The following is a 15,919-nucleotide window of genomic DNA, read 5'->3' on the forward strand; positions in this document are numbered from 1 at the left end:
ACTTAAAAAGCCCCCCCCCCCCCCCCCCCTCCCCATTAGAGGAGGAAAACATTAGAGGAGCTCTTGTGACACCGCCAAGAAATCTCTGCGGGAGCACGATAACACAGCAAACTAAATTTCAAAGCGAAGAAATCAGGTTTGATCCTGTTTTTTTTTTTTTTTTTCTGGGTTTAGTTTGGGAGTGTGCAGGCCTTTTGTTTCGGCGGTCGTCCTCCTCGAGTGCCGTCTCATCTCTAAATGATGACATCAGCCAGCGTACCAGAAGTGGGACATCACCAGCATCCGGCAACATGACTCAAGGCAGCGGCACATTAACACCACCAACCAGCTCCTGCAGTCGTTTCATCATCCGTGGTCTTCCTCATCAAGCGGGGGATGCGGGAAGCTTTAGTCCGCCGCCAGCCAACGTCCGTCACAAAGTAATGACCGCGGGGACAGAGTGGACACAAATCACCAGCTCAGGATTGTTCAGCATCGATTAGTTCCACAGTGGGCGCCGAGGCAGCTGACAATGCAGCTCCAGATAAGTGAAATTTCAATGAGATGTATGAAGAGTCTGTTAATTGAGATGTGGTGTGTCCGTGTGCGAGCGGGCCGAGCGGCCGCGGCGGATTACATGCAATTTGCCAGACAGACTGTTCCTGTTGTTGTTTTGCTCACAATCACACAGAGGTTTGGAGAAAACATGAACGCGACCTCCGCCGTGTCTCTCAAGGCCGACACAGACGAGCTCATTGGCTGGGTGCAACAACACAAACAACACTCCGGAACGACAATACCTCTCTCTTCTCTTTTCTTTTTAAACCCAAAACCACTGGAATACAGAAGAGTCGGGGCAGTAAAATGATAATAATGATACTAATCTCCAAAAAGGTACAAGAAATAGTATTTCTACAAATAATAAGTAAATTTCTTTCATCAAAAAGGAGCAATCTGAAATCTGCTCTCCTAATAATGTCAATAAAAGCCTGCTATTTCTCAGAGCCTCCATGCTTATTATCACAAACTCACCCTCATTAGCGTCTATGCTAATTTTATTTGGACAGCAAACGTTCGCTGACGCACCACAGGTTCCTCCACTACTTTACCTTCTGCTGTTTTTTACGTGGAAAAAAAAACTTTTGTTGCGTTTTTCACGTCAGTATACAAAACAACAGTGCTTGGAGGCACGGAAAATGCAAGTTTCTGAAAACATTTTGGAAATGGGGGTGGGGGAACTTTACATGGGCTCCGTCGAGAGAAACGCTGCAACTGCACACACGGTCCGTGGTGGTAGTAAATAGCTCTTCTGCACATGCTCAGTAGAACCAATCCGAAAAAATATTTCCTCCATGGTGTCATGACACCAGGTCCATATTCTCCTGGGATTTGGTACTTTTATTTTGACAGTCACGATAATAACAATGCAGCTTGGTCACCCGTCCACTAGAATGTCTGTGTGCTCCCGTTGTTATTGTTTACAGCGTATCGTTTTCTGCACGTGTGCGTGTCATTACAAAAACAAACAACCGCACCTACTAATGGCCAAACTGGAAAACGACATAGTTTTTTTTTTATGTTTATGCGTTTGACGTGTAAACGGACATCGTTTTCAAAGTGTTGCAAAAACAATGCCTTCACTCCAAACACTGTCGTCTCAGTTTGGACTCTCAGTATTTCCTTACATCCTCTCCTCTTACGCAAAGACGGTGGACCAGGTAGAAACAGCAGTAAGGTTTGATTCATTTGAAATGTTTCCGTCATGCCGTCTCTTGCCTTCTTACCACAAGGTCGTCCTGCAGGCCGGATTGATCCGACACTGAAGCGGTGAAACCTGTTTGCCTGCCGCCGTGTTATGAACGTACGCGTCTCCTTACAGGAGTGTTGTGCAGGCTAATGGAGGTGGGAGTGAGAGGAAATGCCCACTTCAGATTAATAGATGTAGGCAGATGGTGTGGGTGCTGAAAGGTACTTGTAATGTTGAGAGGCGGTGCCAATTTTATGATGATAAAGAATGCTGCAAATGGAGAGAGGAGTCAAAGGGACCAAAGAGCTCAGAAACTCTCGTTTTCCATTGAGGAGAGTGCGAAACGGGAGCTTCGCTTACAAACTGCCCCAGTTCGGTATGAGCTGATCTCATTTCAGATAAATCCCTACAACTAGAACTGTTTGCCTGATAAGACACTGCAACATACGTCAAGACGTATTTGATTAAAAAAAAGAAAAAAAAATTTCCAAAATGCAATGGCGACCAAGTCGCTTTCATTTACGTCGTGGCCGTAGTGCAGAGAATCAGCGTCCGCCTCTGCAGAAGTTTATAGCTTTATTACACTCATTGTTTTGGTTTTTACGACCCACAACTTTAATGATTCGGTTCACTGTCACTGCCCTCTAAAGTCCTGCTGTTTGGAGCCTGCCCCTGCGCAAATTAGCACCAAGATAATGTCAGCAAATAAGTTTTTAGGAGACCAGGAGTTGGTGGAGACAAAACAAAAAATAAAAGAAGGTAAATATTACACCACATGAGATTTTCAACCGATTTAAGTTTTTTTTTTGCCAATGTTATGATGATATACGGTGCAGATTGGAAAAACAAGCACATATATCTTCCTTGTTAGGACTCAAGCGTGTCTTATAAGACATTGATGAAAAACTAAACAAACATACAAGGGGAGGCGGAGGAGTTTTTGCAATGTAATGCTAATGCGGTCAACAAGAGCAACTGGACGTGTAGGGCAACCGCACTGTTATGTAGTTTTATAAGAAAACCAGCAGGGATGTCAATAATAATGAAAAAAAAGCCATGTTTCTTCTCAGTGTTTCTCAGGAGGACACATTAAACCAAGGCTTATCAAGGATGGATGCATTTAAATTCTGCAGAGTTTTGACTCACCACTCCATTTCCTGTATTTTGTTTTTTTGCAGCTTTTGTTGGTCTGCTGCGTGAAAATATGAATATATTAGGGAGATGGACTGCATGCTCAATCAGTCCTGTATGTACTCTCCTGCCTTCCATCCAATGTCAGCTGGGTCAGGCTCTCCCGGTGGACTCCACTCCGGATGAGGTGGGTTCAGGAGATGGATGGATGGATTTATTGTAAATAATGGTGTGTGTGTGTGTGTGTGTGTGTGTGCGCGTGCGTGCGTGTGTGTGTTGTATTTAATTCCACCTTGTATTTAATGTATTTCTATTTATATGTGCGACCTCTTTTTTAAGGAACCTACTTGTTGCGTTTCTGTTTCTGTGTTGATTTTTCTTCCACAATCCTTCAGCTCTGCAGCCCCTTCCTCCACTGGTCTGGGCTGGTATTTCAAAAGTACTATTGTATATTTCCGGAAAACGATTCAAGTATTATTTGTTTTCCTTCTTTACGAATCTATTTGCAGTGTTTTATTCGTAGTCTTTGTGAAACATCAACCCGACCATTGACCCTGGTATTCAACGCACGCAATCAGTCAACTAACTCGCGGTCGGAAGCGATGCAGGAATTAAACCTCCAGCAGAATGAAAATCCAAGAGTGTGTCCTTCCTTTAATCTTGCTACATCCTTACTATTCTCACTTATTTCCTGTGACATTGAGCCAAGTTCTGTTACTCCCACAAACCGATCACCAGAGCGTCTGAGAAAGAGCCACACCTCATGGAGAAGAGCAGCAAGGAGTGAAACATAAGGCCCAGGGCCCAAAGCTGGCCTGCCAGACGGTCTAATCAGATCCACAGTATGAGGTGACAGAAAAACTAATCATTTTGACCAATCAGTCAAAGTACCTTGTTTACTGTATAGCGGACATAATGCAACACACAGACCTGAGCGAGCGATGCAGCGTTGCAAGACATTAGCAGAAAAGTAGCATTAGCATCAAAGTGTGAGGACATGCAGGTGTGAAACGGCTGCAGAAGACATGCACCTTGAGAAATTCAGGCTTTTGCCAAAATTAGCCAGAAAATGATCACTGAGGCGAGGGAGGGTTTCAGATCCCGTGACAGATTTGCCAAATGAAGCACGAAGTTGAGTCATTTGTTGTACTCCAGAGGGCAAGAAAGCAAGAATAAGTGTAACATTAAGTCATTTCTTGCATTTTTAGGTGCCGCAAAAAAATCAATGAGCAAATATGAGCCACAAGTGTAGGGCAGGCTATTCCCACGAGGCTGCATTTTGCACCAGGAGGCATCAATAAAATGGCAGAGTGTCAAAAATTCTGTTATTTTTTCCTGGTACAAGAATATGGGATCAAATCGAGACTTTTTCACATGGTCCTGTTCGTCTTTGTCCTAAAACCAAGAGTTTTTTGTTAAAGGTACATTATGATGAGATCATGGGCTTTATATGTTCTACAATGAGTTATACATCCTTGCCTCAACACATTATTTTAGACCTTTGTAATGATCATTCTTAACTGTTTCTGTGTTGACCCTGAAAAAAAATAAATTCAGTTGACTCTTTTCAATTGGGCTGTAAACAGGATTTAATTTCATTTAACATAGATATGCACAGAACAATCTGCACTCACATGAATTGTTTCCCTGAGCCTGGCTTTTATTTGTAATTTTGGATTAAGCAAATTTAATCTGTTATTAGAGCAATGGTCGAAATATACATAATCCCCTTTGTGAAAGGTAATCAAAGATGAGCTTCTGAAAGCGTTGCTGATCGGGGATGGTGGAGGCAGGGGTCTGGCCATGACACTGGGAGGTGAAACAGTGAGAGTTGAGTGGTTTGACTTTTTCCTCCACCTCAGCTCACGGCTGGTAAAATGTGAATCTTTCTGCCTTGTATTTAAACACATTTCCCCAATAATACATCATTTTTTTGGAGGGGGGGGGGGGGGGGGGCGCGGGGGTGCGTTCAATTCCCACACAGCTGTCAGGAGGTTCGCAGCAAAACACAACATTCCCATCCATCTGGAGACGATAAGACGAGCGAAACGCACAGTGAGGGAGAAGCGCCATATGGGCTGCGAGGCTGTGGGAGACGCGCAGGGAACACGCGCGGACAGACGGGAGGAAGACAGCACATTGTTTTATATAAATATATATATATATATACATACATATACATATATAAGAGGAGGAATTTACCTGAAGTGGTGGTGATGAATGGGAGAACCAAAAGAAGTAAATGTCCAAAGTTCATCTCCTCCACTCTCCCGGTGCGTAAAAACCCTCCGGAGTGCGCAGCCTCGTCGCGGCGCGCGCAAACGTTCTCTTATCAGCTCAGCGGTAGAAATCTCAGACGGGATATTTCATGCGACTTAAATGGCCCCGACAAAACTTTGATGCGAGTCTGAGAAAGCCATGGTGAGAGGAGAGGAGGCAGCAGCAGCGGCAGCAGCAGCGGCGGCAGCAGCAGCAGCAGCACCGCCCCGGAGGAGAAACCTAACAGCCAAAGTCAGCAGCATCACTTCTCCAAGCCCGCATGGTCGCGCACACACCTACACGTACACACGCGCGCACCTTCCAAGATGATCCGACTAATAACAAAAAAAGAAAAGAAAAAAGAAAAAAGAAGGAGGTTTAACTTCAGGATCATAAATAAAACCCCTCTCTCCGCTCTGGACCGGCCGCTCGCAGCGTCAGTTGGAGCAGATATGAAGCGGCGCACATGCCGAGCTGCGCACTCCGGCTCTCCGCAACAAATCCTCAGTGAGCCTCCAGGAGTCACTGTTTTAAAGAGACACGCAACGACATCTGCGACCCTCCAGCCGCGCACACACACGCGCACACACACACACACAGGTGCTGATCCCTGTTATAGATTGCGAGTTATTTCTAGGTGAAGGTCAGGGTGCAATGTGCTGCGTGGGGTACTTAACCCACCATGGTGCTTAATTATTTCCACTGCGAAGATTGTGAATCAAGCACACTGGATAATACGCTTGTAATACATGTAGTTTCCAAATATCAAATGAACGGCGGCTGCCCACCATTAAGGTCGAAGCACATTCTTCATATTCGGATCACCTTCCTCGCTGTGTTTCGTGTTTTCGCCTCACAAGGAGAAGGTATGAGCCTCTCTGTGTGGAGTTTGCATGTTCTCCCCATTCAGATTCGGCTGGCCTGTTGGGCAATAAAGGGAAATGCTAAAGATGCCACAAAACTCACCGTACCCTATTTATTACTAATGATGAGAAGCGTTGAAAATGGATGGATGGATGAATGAATGGTTTTTTAAATGTACTCTTAATATTAAAAAGGTCACAGTGATTCAAATGTAAAGCAATACCCAATTAATATTACAACCAATTATAATACAAAAAAACGTTTAACTGCTTTTAATAGTCGGTCAAAATGCTCTTCACTTTTCACCCCTTTATTTTAACCCCATGTTTGTTGTGTGAGAGATCATGGGGATTGTTTAAAACTTTTCTCCAATTCTCCCGAACTTAGCAATCACACATAACATATTAAACTGCAGTTCATATGCTTCTATGCATCTGATATTCAACGATTCACTAACACATTTTTTTTATTATAATCTAAGGTCTGAAAAATATACCTTACATATTATATCATATCATTGTTCCAAGAACAGTGCGAGGTCGATTGGTAAGGCAAGGTAAAAAGCCCCATTCAGACAAAATGTAATTAAAAGAAATCTACAAAGAAAGAAAAGAAAGAACCACATTAAAACACTACATTTACACCAAAGATATGAATACAGGGATGATAAAGGGTTTAGGCTCAGCTGAGTATCACAGTGTCATCTTGATAAGTTCTTATATCAGATGAGTTTACTGTCCATATCGGATTAATTTAGTTTTTTAAATAAATAACTGGAAAATCAATAAAACTAGTGTGACAATAGCATTTCACTGTTGAAATGCTTTGATTTTTGTTTTCACTTTGTCAGACATGAGAACAAATGTTAACACATGGTTCAAACAAACAAACAGTCAGCTCTAAAAATCACAGTGAAAGTTTAATGAGTACACACACAGAGCAGCAGCAGCAGCAGCAGCAGGGGTTCGGTACACCGGTGATCAGTCAGCGGTACAGAGGCAGAAGAGGGACGACACAAGATCACGCTATTGAATCCTGGTTGGTTACAGATGTGATGAAATAAAGTCTGCGGATGAGCCAATGCTGGGAAGCGGGAGTAGGAATGCAGATAATCTACACATGAAATCCAAAGCAAGACTCCACAAGAATATAGAACGGACACTCGGGAGAGCGCCACATTTGTCACCATGGAAACCAATGGATTACAAGGTTGTTTGATCCACCACAGCACGCCTTCATTATTTGTTCATGGTCGTTTGAATTGGTTAATGTGATCACTGTTTGACACAGATGTACACACCTTCGACCTTGACCTTCGACTCAGTCGCTCTCAATATTGAATGGAACAAATCATTCCTGAAAATGTCTTGTAATTCGAGGGAATAGTTTTTACGAAAGCCACGTCCACAGCAAAAGACGCTGCTCCCCTCTGATCTCCTCCATGAGGCGCCTCTCCCATCCGCTTTGTATGAGACATTTTTTTCACAGAATTTTGGGGATTTATTTGGAAACGGTTCGCTATAAACATTCTAAAATCTTATCTATTTTTTCCTTGGATGATGACCAATACATGCAGCTCAATACATAACTTTCGCCCAAACGTTCGTAGTAAATGCTTTGCTCGGGCAAATGAATCATCTACCAAGCTAGTAGTTTTTGTTTTGTTTGGGGTTTTTTTGGGCGATAGTTTTGCGTTTTTTTCGGCAAAAATCCCTTGGTATCAACAGTTCATGCCACCGCAGGGCGCCGCCATTTCTCGCCCCGAGAGTGCGATCACGTGATTCTCGCGTGAACGCCGGAGGAAGACGCTTGACGCGGATCGCGGCCGCTATTTTCTTCCCGATTCGTGATCCCCATTCAAGGTCAGTGACGCTGCGTCTTACCTGGAAAACATGCATTTTGATTGGATGGCTTCGCGTAATTCCCCGGGATTCCCTCGGGGAAACTCCTAAGAGTGTCTGGCTGCAGGTTCCCTCTCGAAACTCCTCGTCGTCCGCCATTTTGAATTTTTTACTTCCGTAAACATTCAGATCGTCACCGGAACGTATTAAAAACGCGAATTCAACACATAAAAACAACTTCAACGAAAACAACGTATTTTTGATTATTCTGATTTTCTAATCCCGAAGTTTCATAATTTTTTATGGTTCAGAAAAAAAGTTGAGTGAGCAGGAAGAGGAACAGGGACAGGATTTCATTTGTTATTGACCAATATAATAGAGAAAATACTTTTTTTTTTCTGTGAAGAACTCAGAGAGGGTTATTTAGTTATTTTTTATTTCATTAATAGTGTTATTGTTTATTTCCTGACTTTTTTTTCTGTGAAGAACCCGGAAAGGGTTATTTAGTTATGTGTGGCTTTCTGGAAAACAATAAATATATACATTTAGGCACCCCTGCAATCGTCACACTTGTTCTGTTACAAACTGACCCCGGCCCCCCATCAGAGAAGGGAAAAGTTATGTGGCCCTCACAGGAAAAAGTTTGGGGACCCCCGGTCTACAACAATGACTATATTCCATCATGCAACTCTTTACTTTGAAATTAGTTGAATTTTCTCACAATAACGGAATTTTTTTTCTGTTTAACTAACTATTTAGTGGCTTTTTTTGGTCAGTTTGAAAAAAACAATGTGAAACATTTAAATTAATTTCCATTGGCAGATCTTTCCAATGTCTTTACATAACACATTATCCCTTGAAAAATCCTTTCAAGGCACATCTTCTTAGATGATACCTTCATACACAGTTTTGAAACGAACTCGATCATACAAACTCTATCCATTTCTGTCTTGTCAGTCAGCAGGGATTTGTTTGTGTTGGAACTCTGTGTGATGCGATTTTTGGTTGCTTCCAAGATATCTTTGGTCATGTGTACACACCCAGTCAATGCAGCTCGACTCGTATCTCATGTCTTCGTGGTCTATTTTGAGTAGTGCCGACACATCGTATAAAAAGGTTTGCACGAAGAACGCGAGCGCGGGAGAGTCTCTGCGTACATTCATGGTGTAAAATGACACAAAACCGAGCGCTTATTCACATGTTTGGCTGTCAGTCTCTTCCTCCTCACAATGGCTGGTGACGATCGAACTTCTATCCAAAACAAATATGTGATTTTGTCCTTCGTTAATAAACTTGACACTGAGTTTCTGACAACCGCCATTGTTTAGTCATCATCGCTGCCACAAGCTCTGCACAACTGTAATCACTTTCTCGTTTACACCCCCGCCGTTGTCGGAGAGACGTCCCTCTCTGCTCGTGGATATGTCCCGCGTCCTCGTCGCTCCACGGGCCCACCGTCCTGCTGTTTGGCATCCTCGCCCTGATTTATTCAGCAGCTGTTGTTTCACACCCACGCCTCCACAATCTGGCCCCGCTGCAGCCCCGATGCCTGACCCGGTCCTCCTCTTGGGGACCTGTGGACACGAACAGCTCCCATGGGGGGGACGCCGGCTCCGTTTGACTCACTCCTCCTCCTCCAGCGCAGAACAGACCGCTTCCTCGGGGGGCCGTTGTTTCTCGTCCCTCCTCTTCATTGTGTCGATGTCAGACTGCGAGAACCCAACATGATGGAGAGTGACTTTTGGAATGGCCGGGACGCCTGCTTTCCTTTGTCCCCTTGAATAGGAGTGGAAATTGGGCAACAGAAGAAGAGTCCAGATGTCTGTTGCGAGGTGGGACACAAAGAGGGCCCCACAATGGCTTCAATCTCAGTTAGAGTTGAAAGAGTGGACCTTATTAAAGGTTGTAATGGCGAAAAGGACATAAAATAGAGGCATTTGAACAGGAGGGTGGCTTGAGTCTGGTGGGTGTCAGATGGAAATGGCGGCCATATAAACCTCAGGAAATCTATCAGTAAACATGAAATCTCTCATTTCTCTGATATTGGTGGTTCTATCTCCAACTGTGTATGTGTGTGTGTCGAAAATACATTTTTATTAATTCATATTTATTGTTCTGTCCTGGTTCCAAAGGATATCCAAAGAGCACTTTGCTATTTTTCTTTCTGGTTGCGTTGCTATGAGGATGCTCGTTGCACAGCTTCAGTCAGTGGACATGCCATCATTAAACATTCAAACACTTTTTTTTTCCAGCAGTGAAATTCTGTGTCACTTGGACATGCAACTGTTAAACACATAAAAGCACAGATGTTATTAGTCCAAGACAAACATTGTGTTGCTCAAGCATTTAGTGCACCAATCTAAGTGTCAATTATTGTTAAAATAATAAAAAAAAAATCTATTTTCTATGTATCTCAAAACACTTTCTCAGTACATCACAAGCCAAAAGTAGTAAGACGGACATTAATGCACAACAAAATCCAACCTGACCGACGATTTAGACACCGATTCAGAGAGAAAACCCACATTCTTTTGGGAAGAACATACAAACTAAACACAGGATCGATCTGTGTTTGATCTGGCTGTGATGTGAGAGTGTTACCAATGAATCAACACAATCTAACCAGTGAAAAACCTGATATGAATCCTGGATTTTCATTGTGTTCAACATAAATTAGGGAATAGTTTCGGCTGCCATCTTCATCCTACACAGAATTGATCAGATCCTTTCAGTCGGTGTTTATGTCACAGTTCATCAGTATTTATGACGGTATTGTACATTTTCCATTTCAGATGCTGGTGAAAGGTCTTTTTTTCAGTATCTTAATATCTGTTGGATTTCCGACTTCACATTCCCATGTGAGAATTCAAAATGTAAATGAAAATATGTCATTTAGAGTTGAATGAGGAGAAAACATCTGTCCATGACGTACGAGGTTATTGTCAAGTTACTTCAACAAAGAGCTAAAAAACAAAAACAAATTCAAAGCCTCTTCCTCACACATTAGGTGAACTGGTGAGTTTTATCATATTTTTCTTCCCTCGATAATATATTACCTAAATGAGACCTGTGAATTTCATTCCTAATCACATGTGAGCAAGTATAGTCATTCAAATGTTCTCCAGCTTCTGCTTCAAGGACGAGTGTGCTTATGGGAAACCTTGAAGCACATTATACACAATCGAGTCGAGTGTATTCCTGTCAGTATCCCTCATTACCCTCGCTTTTATTGTGTTTGAGATTGAGGACTGAGCTAAGCGTATTTTTCTCTCTGCCGCGGGCAGGTTAGCTTGTGTGTCCATATGTGTGTTTATCACGGTTATGGGGACAAAAATCGATCCCCTATAGGGTATTTAAAGGACGCGGTTCAGGGTAGGTGAGGGCTGGTCGAGTGCAGAAAGTGAATGCGAGTCAAAGCACTGTCCCTGTAAGGCATGAAAACAACACGTGTGGTTGTGTGGACAACGCAGCGGGTGTGTGTGTGGGGGGGGGGGGGGGGGGGGGGGTACAGATGGTGGGATGTGACAGTCTGGCTGACTGCAGTGAAGAATGTGAGATTCAGCTGCCGGCCTTTCACCCCGCGGCTCTGACCTTATGTGTCTCTGATCAGCGTCTGGCTCCAGCTCGTTGTGACAAACTCCATCCTGTTTGCTTCTCACAGCACAGTCACAACAATCCCAATGTGAAAGAAGAAGAAGAAAAAAACCCAACCCCAAACCTGTCTGATAATCGTGATAAATCCTGACACGGCTCTCTGGGTGGTCACGTTCTCGTCTTACATCGCTAATTGAGGTCCCGTTGTCTCCCTCTACGTGATTGGGGGGTCTTTGCTGTTGACCTGCTGCGCTACCTTGTCAGCAGATTTCATTAGTCACAGGAGCAGGGGTTTTGTTTCCCTGTGGTGGGTATGAGTATGTGTGTGTGTGTGTGTGAGGAGGTGCAAAGGGCTTTCTGATAGCTGGGAGGACTCCACGGTTTATTTATAGGCCGAGAGTCACAGCAAGACGGGACCGGCAGCAGAAAGTCATTTACATTCAATGCAGCAGAATGCGAAGGTAAGCAGCAACTCCCGCTGCCACATTTGGCTTAAAGGATCATCTCTTTTCTCCAATTTTATTTTTTCACATCATGTTAAAGCCTGGCCAGTAGAGGGAGCTACACATGGCCGCACAGGTCCTTTTCGGTCATGATGTTAAATGGCGCTGTCACATTGTCTGAGAGTTGTTTGTACTGAGCTGTGCACGTGGCTGGAAGAGCCCTGGAGGGGTCCCGACTCCTGCTGCATCTGATAACCCGATATAATGAGCCTGTGCGGGGCTGCTTACAGTACAGTACACTGTGTGATAAATATTACAGTTCCCCTCCACTCATTTGACATAGATTTCCTCCCAAATGGAGCCTCACGCATGCAAGATAGTTACTAGAGCAGAAGAAAAGCAGTTTCCCAAGTGGTGCTTTTATTTTAAAGTGAGTTGTTCCGCGGGAGCCAGACGCTTAGATAACCTTCCTCGGCCCTAGAAAACATTTATTGCCCTCTTAAGGTTATTAAAGTATGGATGTCCAATTTGGTTCTGCAAAGGAAGGAAAAATGGCCATCACCAAAATATGCACAATAATACTGTCCAATAGCATACAGAAAACAAACAAACATCTAATAACACAACGATACGGCTGCTTGGCGGAGTAGAGGTGCGCAGCATGAAGCAGTTGAGAAGATAGATGCCTGAAACACAACGAGGTAGTAAGTCGTTATCGATAGTAGTTTATCGACACACTTTGACCTGGACCTTCCCAACCCATCTGCAGCTCTTTCCATCCGAGCAAGACACAGATCAGTTACTAGAATCGGCCATCTATCGCTTGGATGTCTTTCTCTTGTGTCAGTCCACCCGGGACTTTTCCTTTCACCATTGTGATAACTCTCGGCCACCTGCTATCGATAAAGACACTGAGGTCCATTGAGTCTAATTAAAATCCATCTGTTGGGATTTGTGAGGCAACAACGTTCCCAAATAAAAAAGGAAGCTTCCCTCCGGCACCCGACGACTGAACGATCAACGTGTCGCACAAAAGTAAAGAACTGCATTCTCATACGTTGTCCCGTTTACGGTGCATGAAACCTCAAATCTTAACAGGAAACTGAATACTGATACTGAAACTGATTAAATCTGATGTTAACTATTGGGCAAATGAGCGTTAAACACTTGTACTTACACGTCACTGCAGAGTGGTTAGGACACAGAGCACAACAGCTGTGATTGATCCACTTGACTGGTTGAAGTGGAGCCGATGTTTTAAAAGGTCGTGCTCACGCTCTCCTCTTGAATATTCTGCCTCACAGCCATCTCTGTGCTCAAAATCCAGCCGCCGCAATTTATGACAGTCTTTACTGTTGACGGACCAAAACAAATGCACAGATGTGCAGAAATCCTCAACAACAAACAGCATTTTGATGGAATGCAAGAGAGAATTTGCATAAAGAACATAAATATAAATGCCCGAACCGCTTACGAGGATTTTGCAAATGCTTCACTTGTAAAAACCTACCCTAATATGTAATTTCTACTTTTTTTAATGTAATAGATTACAAATATCTGTTCATACGATGCTCGCTGATGAGATATAGCTGATGAGATATAGCTGATAAACATTGCTTCTTCTTCTTCTTCTTCTTCTTCTTCTTCACTTGGTTTCAAAGGCAGTTGGCATCCGTGAAATTGCACCATTCCAGCTACTCCATACCATTCCCAATGTTCAAAGAAAGAAAGAAAGAAAGGATGCAGACTTGAATTCTAAAGTGAAATCACTGGAAGAGCGGCATTAGAATCCCCGCTTTCTCTTTTCTCTTACAGCCAGATGTTATCTCGATGAAACCTCAGAGCTTTCGTAAACTTAGAATGTGTTGACTCATAATTGCTTCCCCTATTCAGCTCAGTTGAAAAGTTCCGCGACACCTTCAGACAACCTGGAAGAGATGAAAGGATCGTTGAACTTGGCATTAGGTGAGCTGTGGAGGAACGTCTACTAGAACCTACATGGAGGAAGTCAAATCGCTGAACATAATGAGAAGGAAAGATATCTTTACTGGAGAAGAGCGTGGATGAAATACAACTGTACACAAGAAGAGATGATTTTACCAGACTGGAAACTAGACTCTGAACTTGTGATCAAGCTGCAAACAAACCCGTACACGCTTCACAGGACGAACTGTCCTCACTGGAACAACAAGTGGTGGGCTTTCTGCAGAGCAACATCACAAGCAATCAGAAAGAGAACATATCTATTTGTACCGCTTTACCAAGAAAGACAGAGAAGACAAAAGCAGAAATAATCATCAGAGAAAATGACTGGAACAACTCTTTAGTTCAAGCAAAGAAAGGTAAAAGCACTAATGTACACACAAATGAATACTCAAGAAAAAAATCAATGGGGACGTTGCTCGAGAGGCAAGGATGTTCAGAAAATAGAGAAAAATCACAGGCAGCTCAGACTCATAATGGAAATGTTTGGATAAAAGAAGAAAACAGGGCCAACGCCAAGATGATAAGAGATGTGAAAGAGCTGCAGAAATTCAGGAGAGGATAATGAAGCCTGACTGACATAAAGGGTTTTAAATAAACTGGGACAAGCACAAACACACCGATTGGCAGGCGTCTTAATGAAATATGGCCATTTATACAAACTTGAATCTAGAGCTTGAGGAAAAAAAACATGTGATATAAACAAAACCACAAACTAAAACACATTAATTCCTGTTAATTAATGTGAGTATTATACAGATGAGCAATTTAATGATATATAATGACAAAGGGTATGCTGTCTATTATTCGCTTTAACTGGAGACACATAAGTTGCAAATGAACACAAATAAAAGATCATTTAAAACAGTATAGAGAGAGTTTAGGAATAATATAATCAGTTGTGTTTATAGAGTCACTGTAAACTGACACAGCTGTTAGACAAGAGTCGTAATAACTTAGTGTTTTTATGTGGGGGACTTCAACATTGATGGTAAAAATCCAGGTGGAATGAAAACATCAACTGGATTGTTGAATTAGTCTGTTTGAGATGAGATCCAAACCAACATGAATCAAATGTCCCCAGTGCTGCAGTTATTGATGACATCTTCGCAAATGTAATGGAGGGAAATAGAGAGTGGAATCCTGATGGCGAATATAAGTGATCGCTTACCGATTTTCTTCTCAGAAAAATTGCCAAATTGCATTGCCTCGCTCTACAAAAGTAAATAAAAGAGTCAAAAATCACACTCAAGATTTAAAAGTGAAAATAAAACCAGCATATTATTTAAATACAAAGAAAGGGTGTGAGAGTAGTACAGTGCTGTGATGATAGAAAACTCTCCGATGAGCAACAGTGGCGGTGCCGGCTGCTCGCGCTTTACTGTGCCGTTGTTCGTTGTACATTTTTATTCTTGTTGTAAGCTGATTGCGAGACATAAAAGGGAAGATTACATCACTTGATTCTTCATTCTGCTCACTTTTATTCAAAGGTTTGGAAGCTTTCGTTTTGTATTGCTTGTAGTTTTTGCATGAACCAAACTACGCTGTTGAGGCGCCGTTCTGTGAGGTGATAAATATCTGAGTTCCTTGGTTGGTTGGTTGAAATTTAACATTGTCACAGGTAATGTACGGATTCCTTCAAATCTTCACTTAACTAGCAAAGAGTGAGTCCCGATTAAACTCACACTAAAGTGTGAATGCTAGAATCTGAATAACAGTGTAAATCACTTTTGCACTGTGAAGCCTGGTGAAATCTTTCACAGTTGTTTAGTCTTTTTTATTTCTCTTAATGTTGATCCCTGTTATTTATTTCGATTGTTGTCGTTTGCTTTTTATTGGTGCTTTCACATAAAGACATTTGGTATCTATCTTTCTTTTTTTCTCATTACTCAGCATATGGAATTATTGAGATTCACTCCCAGAACAAACTGTAGACTTTTAATCTCCCCGATTGTTTTTTTTTAAAATTATTATTACTATTATTATTATTTAATTCTGGTTCTTTCTCTTCATTTTTTCATCTGTTTGTTCCTGTTGTTTATCTTCTTTTTTTCATTATACTTTGAAGGCACGAGATA

General features: G+C 42.5%; 1 protein-coding gene across 1 annotated transcript in view; it reads right to left on the reverse strand.

Annotated features, from left to right (window-relative positions):
• LOC308141017 (roundabout homolog 2) overlaps window positions 1–5,114 on the reverse strand; it is a gene marked incomplete at both ends in the record, with an annotated part of 84,650 nt that extends 79,536 nt beyond the window's left edge. The window contains 1 exon segment of the mRNA XM_080511019.1: window positions 5,060–5,114. Coding sequence (XP_080367145.1) covers window positions 5,060–5,114 — 55 coding nt within the window.
• Window positions 5,115–15,919: the final 10,805 nt, after the last annotated feature.

This window comes from Blennius ocellaris (genome assembly GCF_963422515.1).
Source record: "Blennius ocellaris genome assembly, chromosome: 2".
In the NCBI taxonomy this organism is placed as follows: domain Eukaryota; kingdom Metazoa; phylum Chordata; class Actinopteri; order Blenniiformes; family Blenniidae; genus Blennius; species Blennius ocellaris.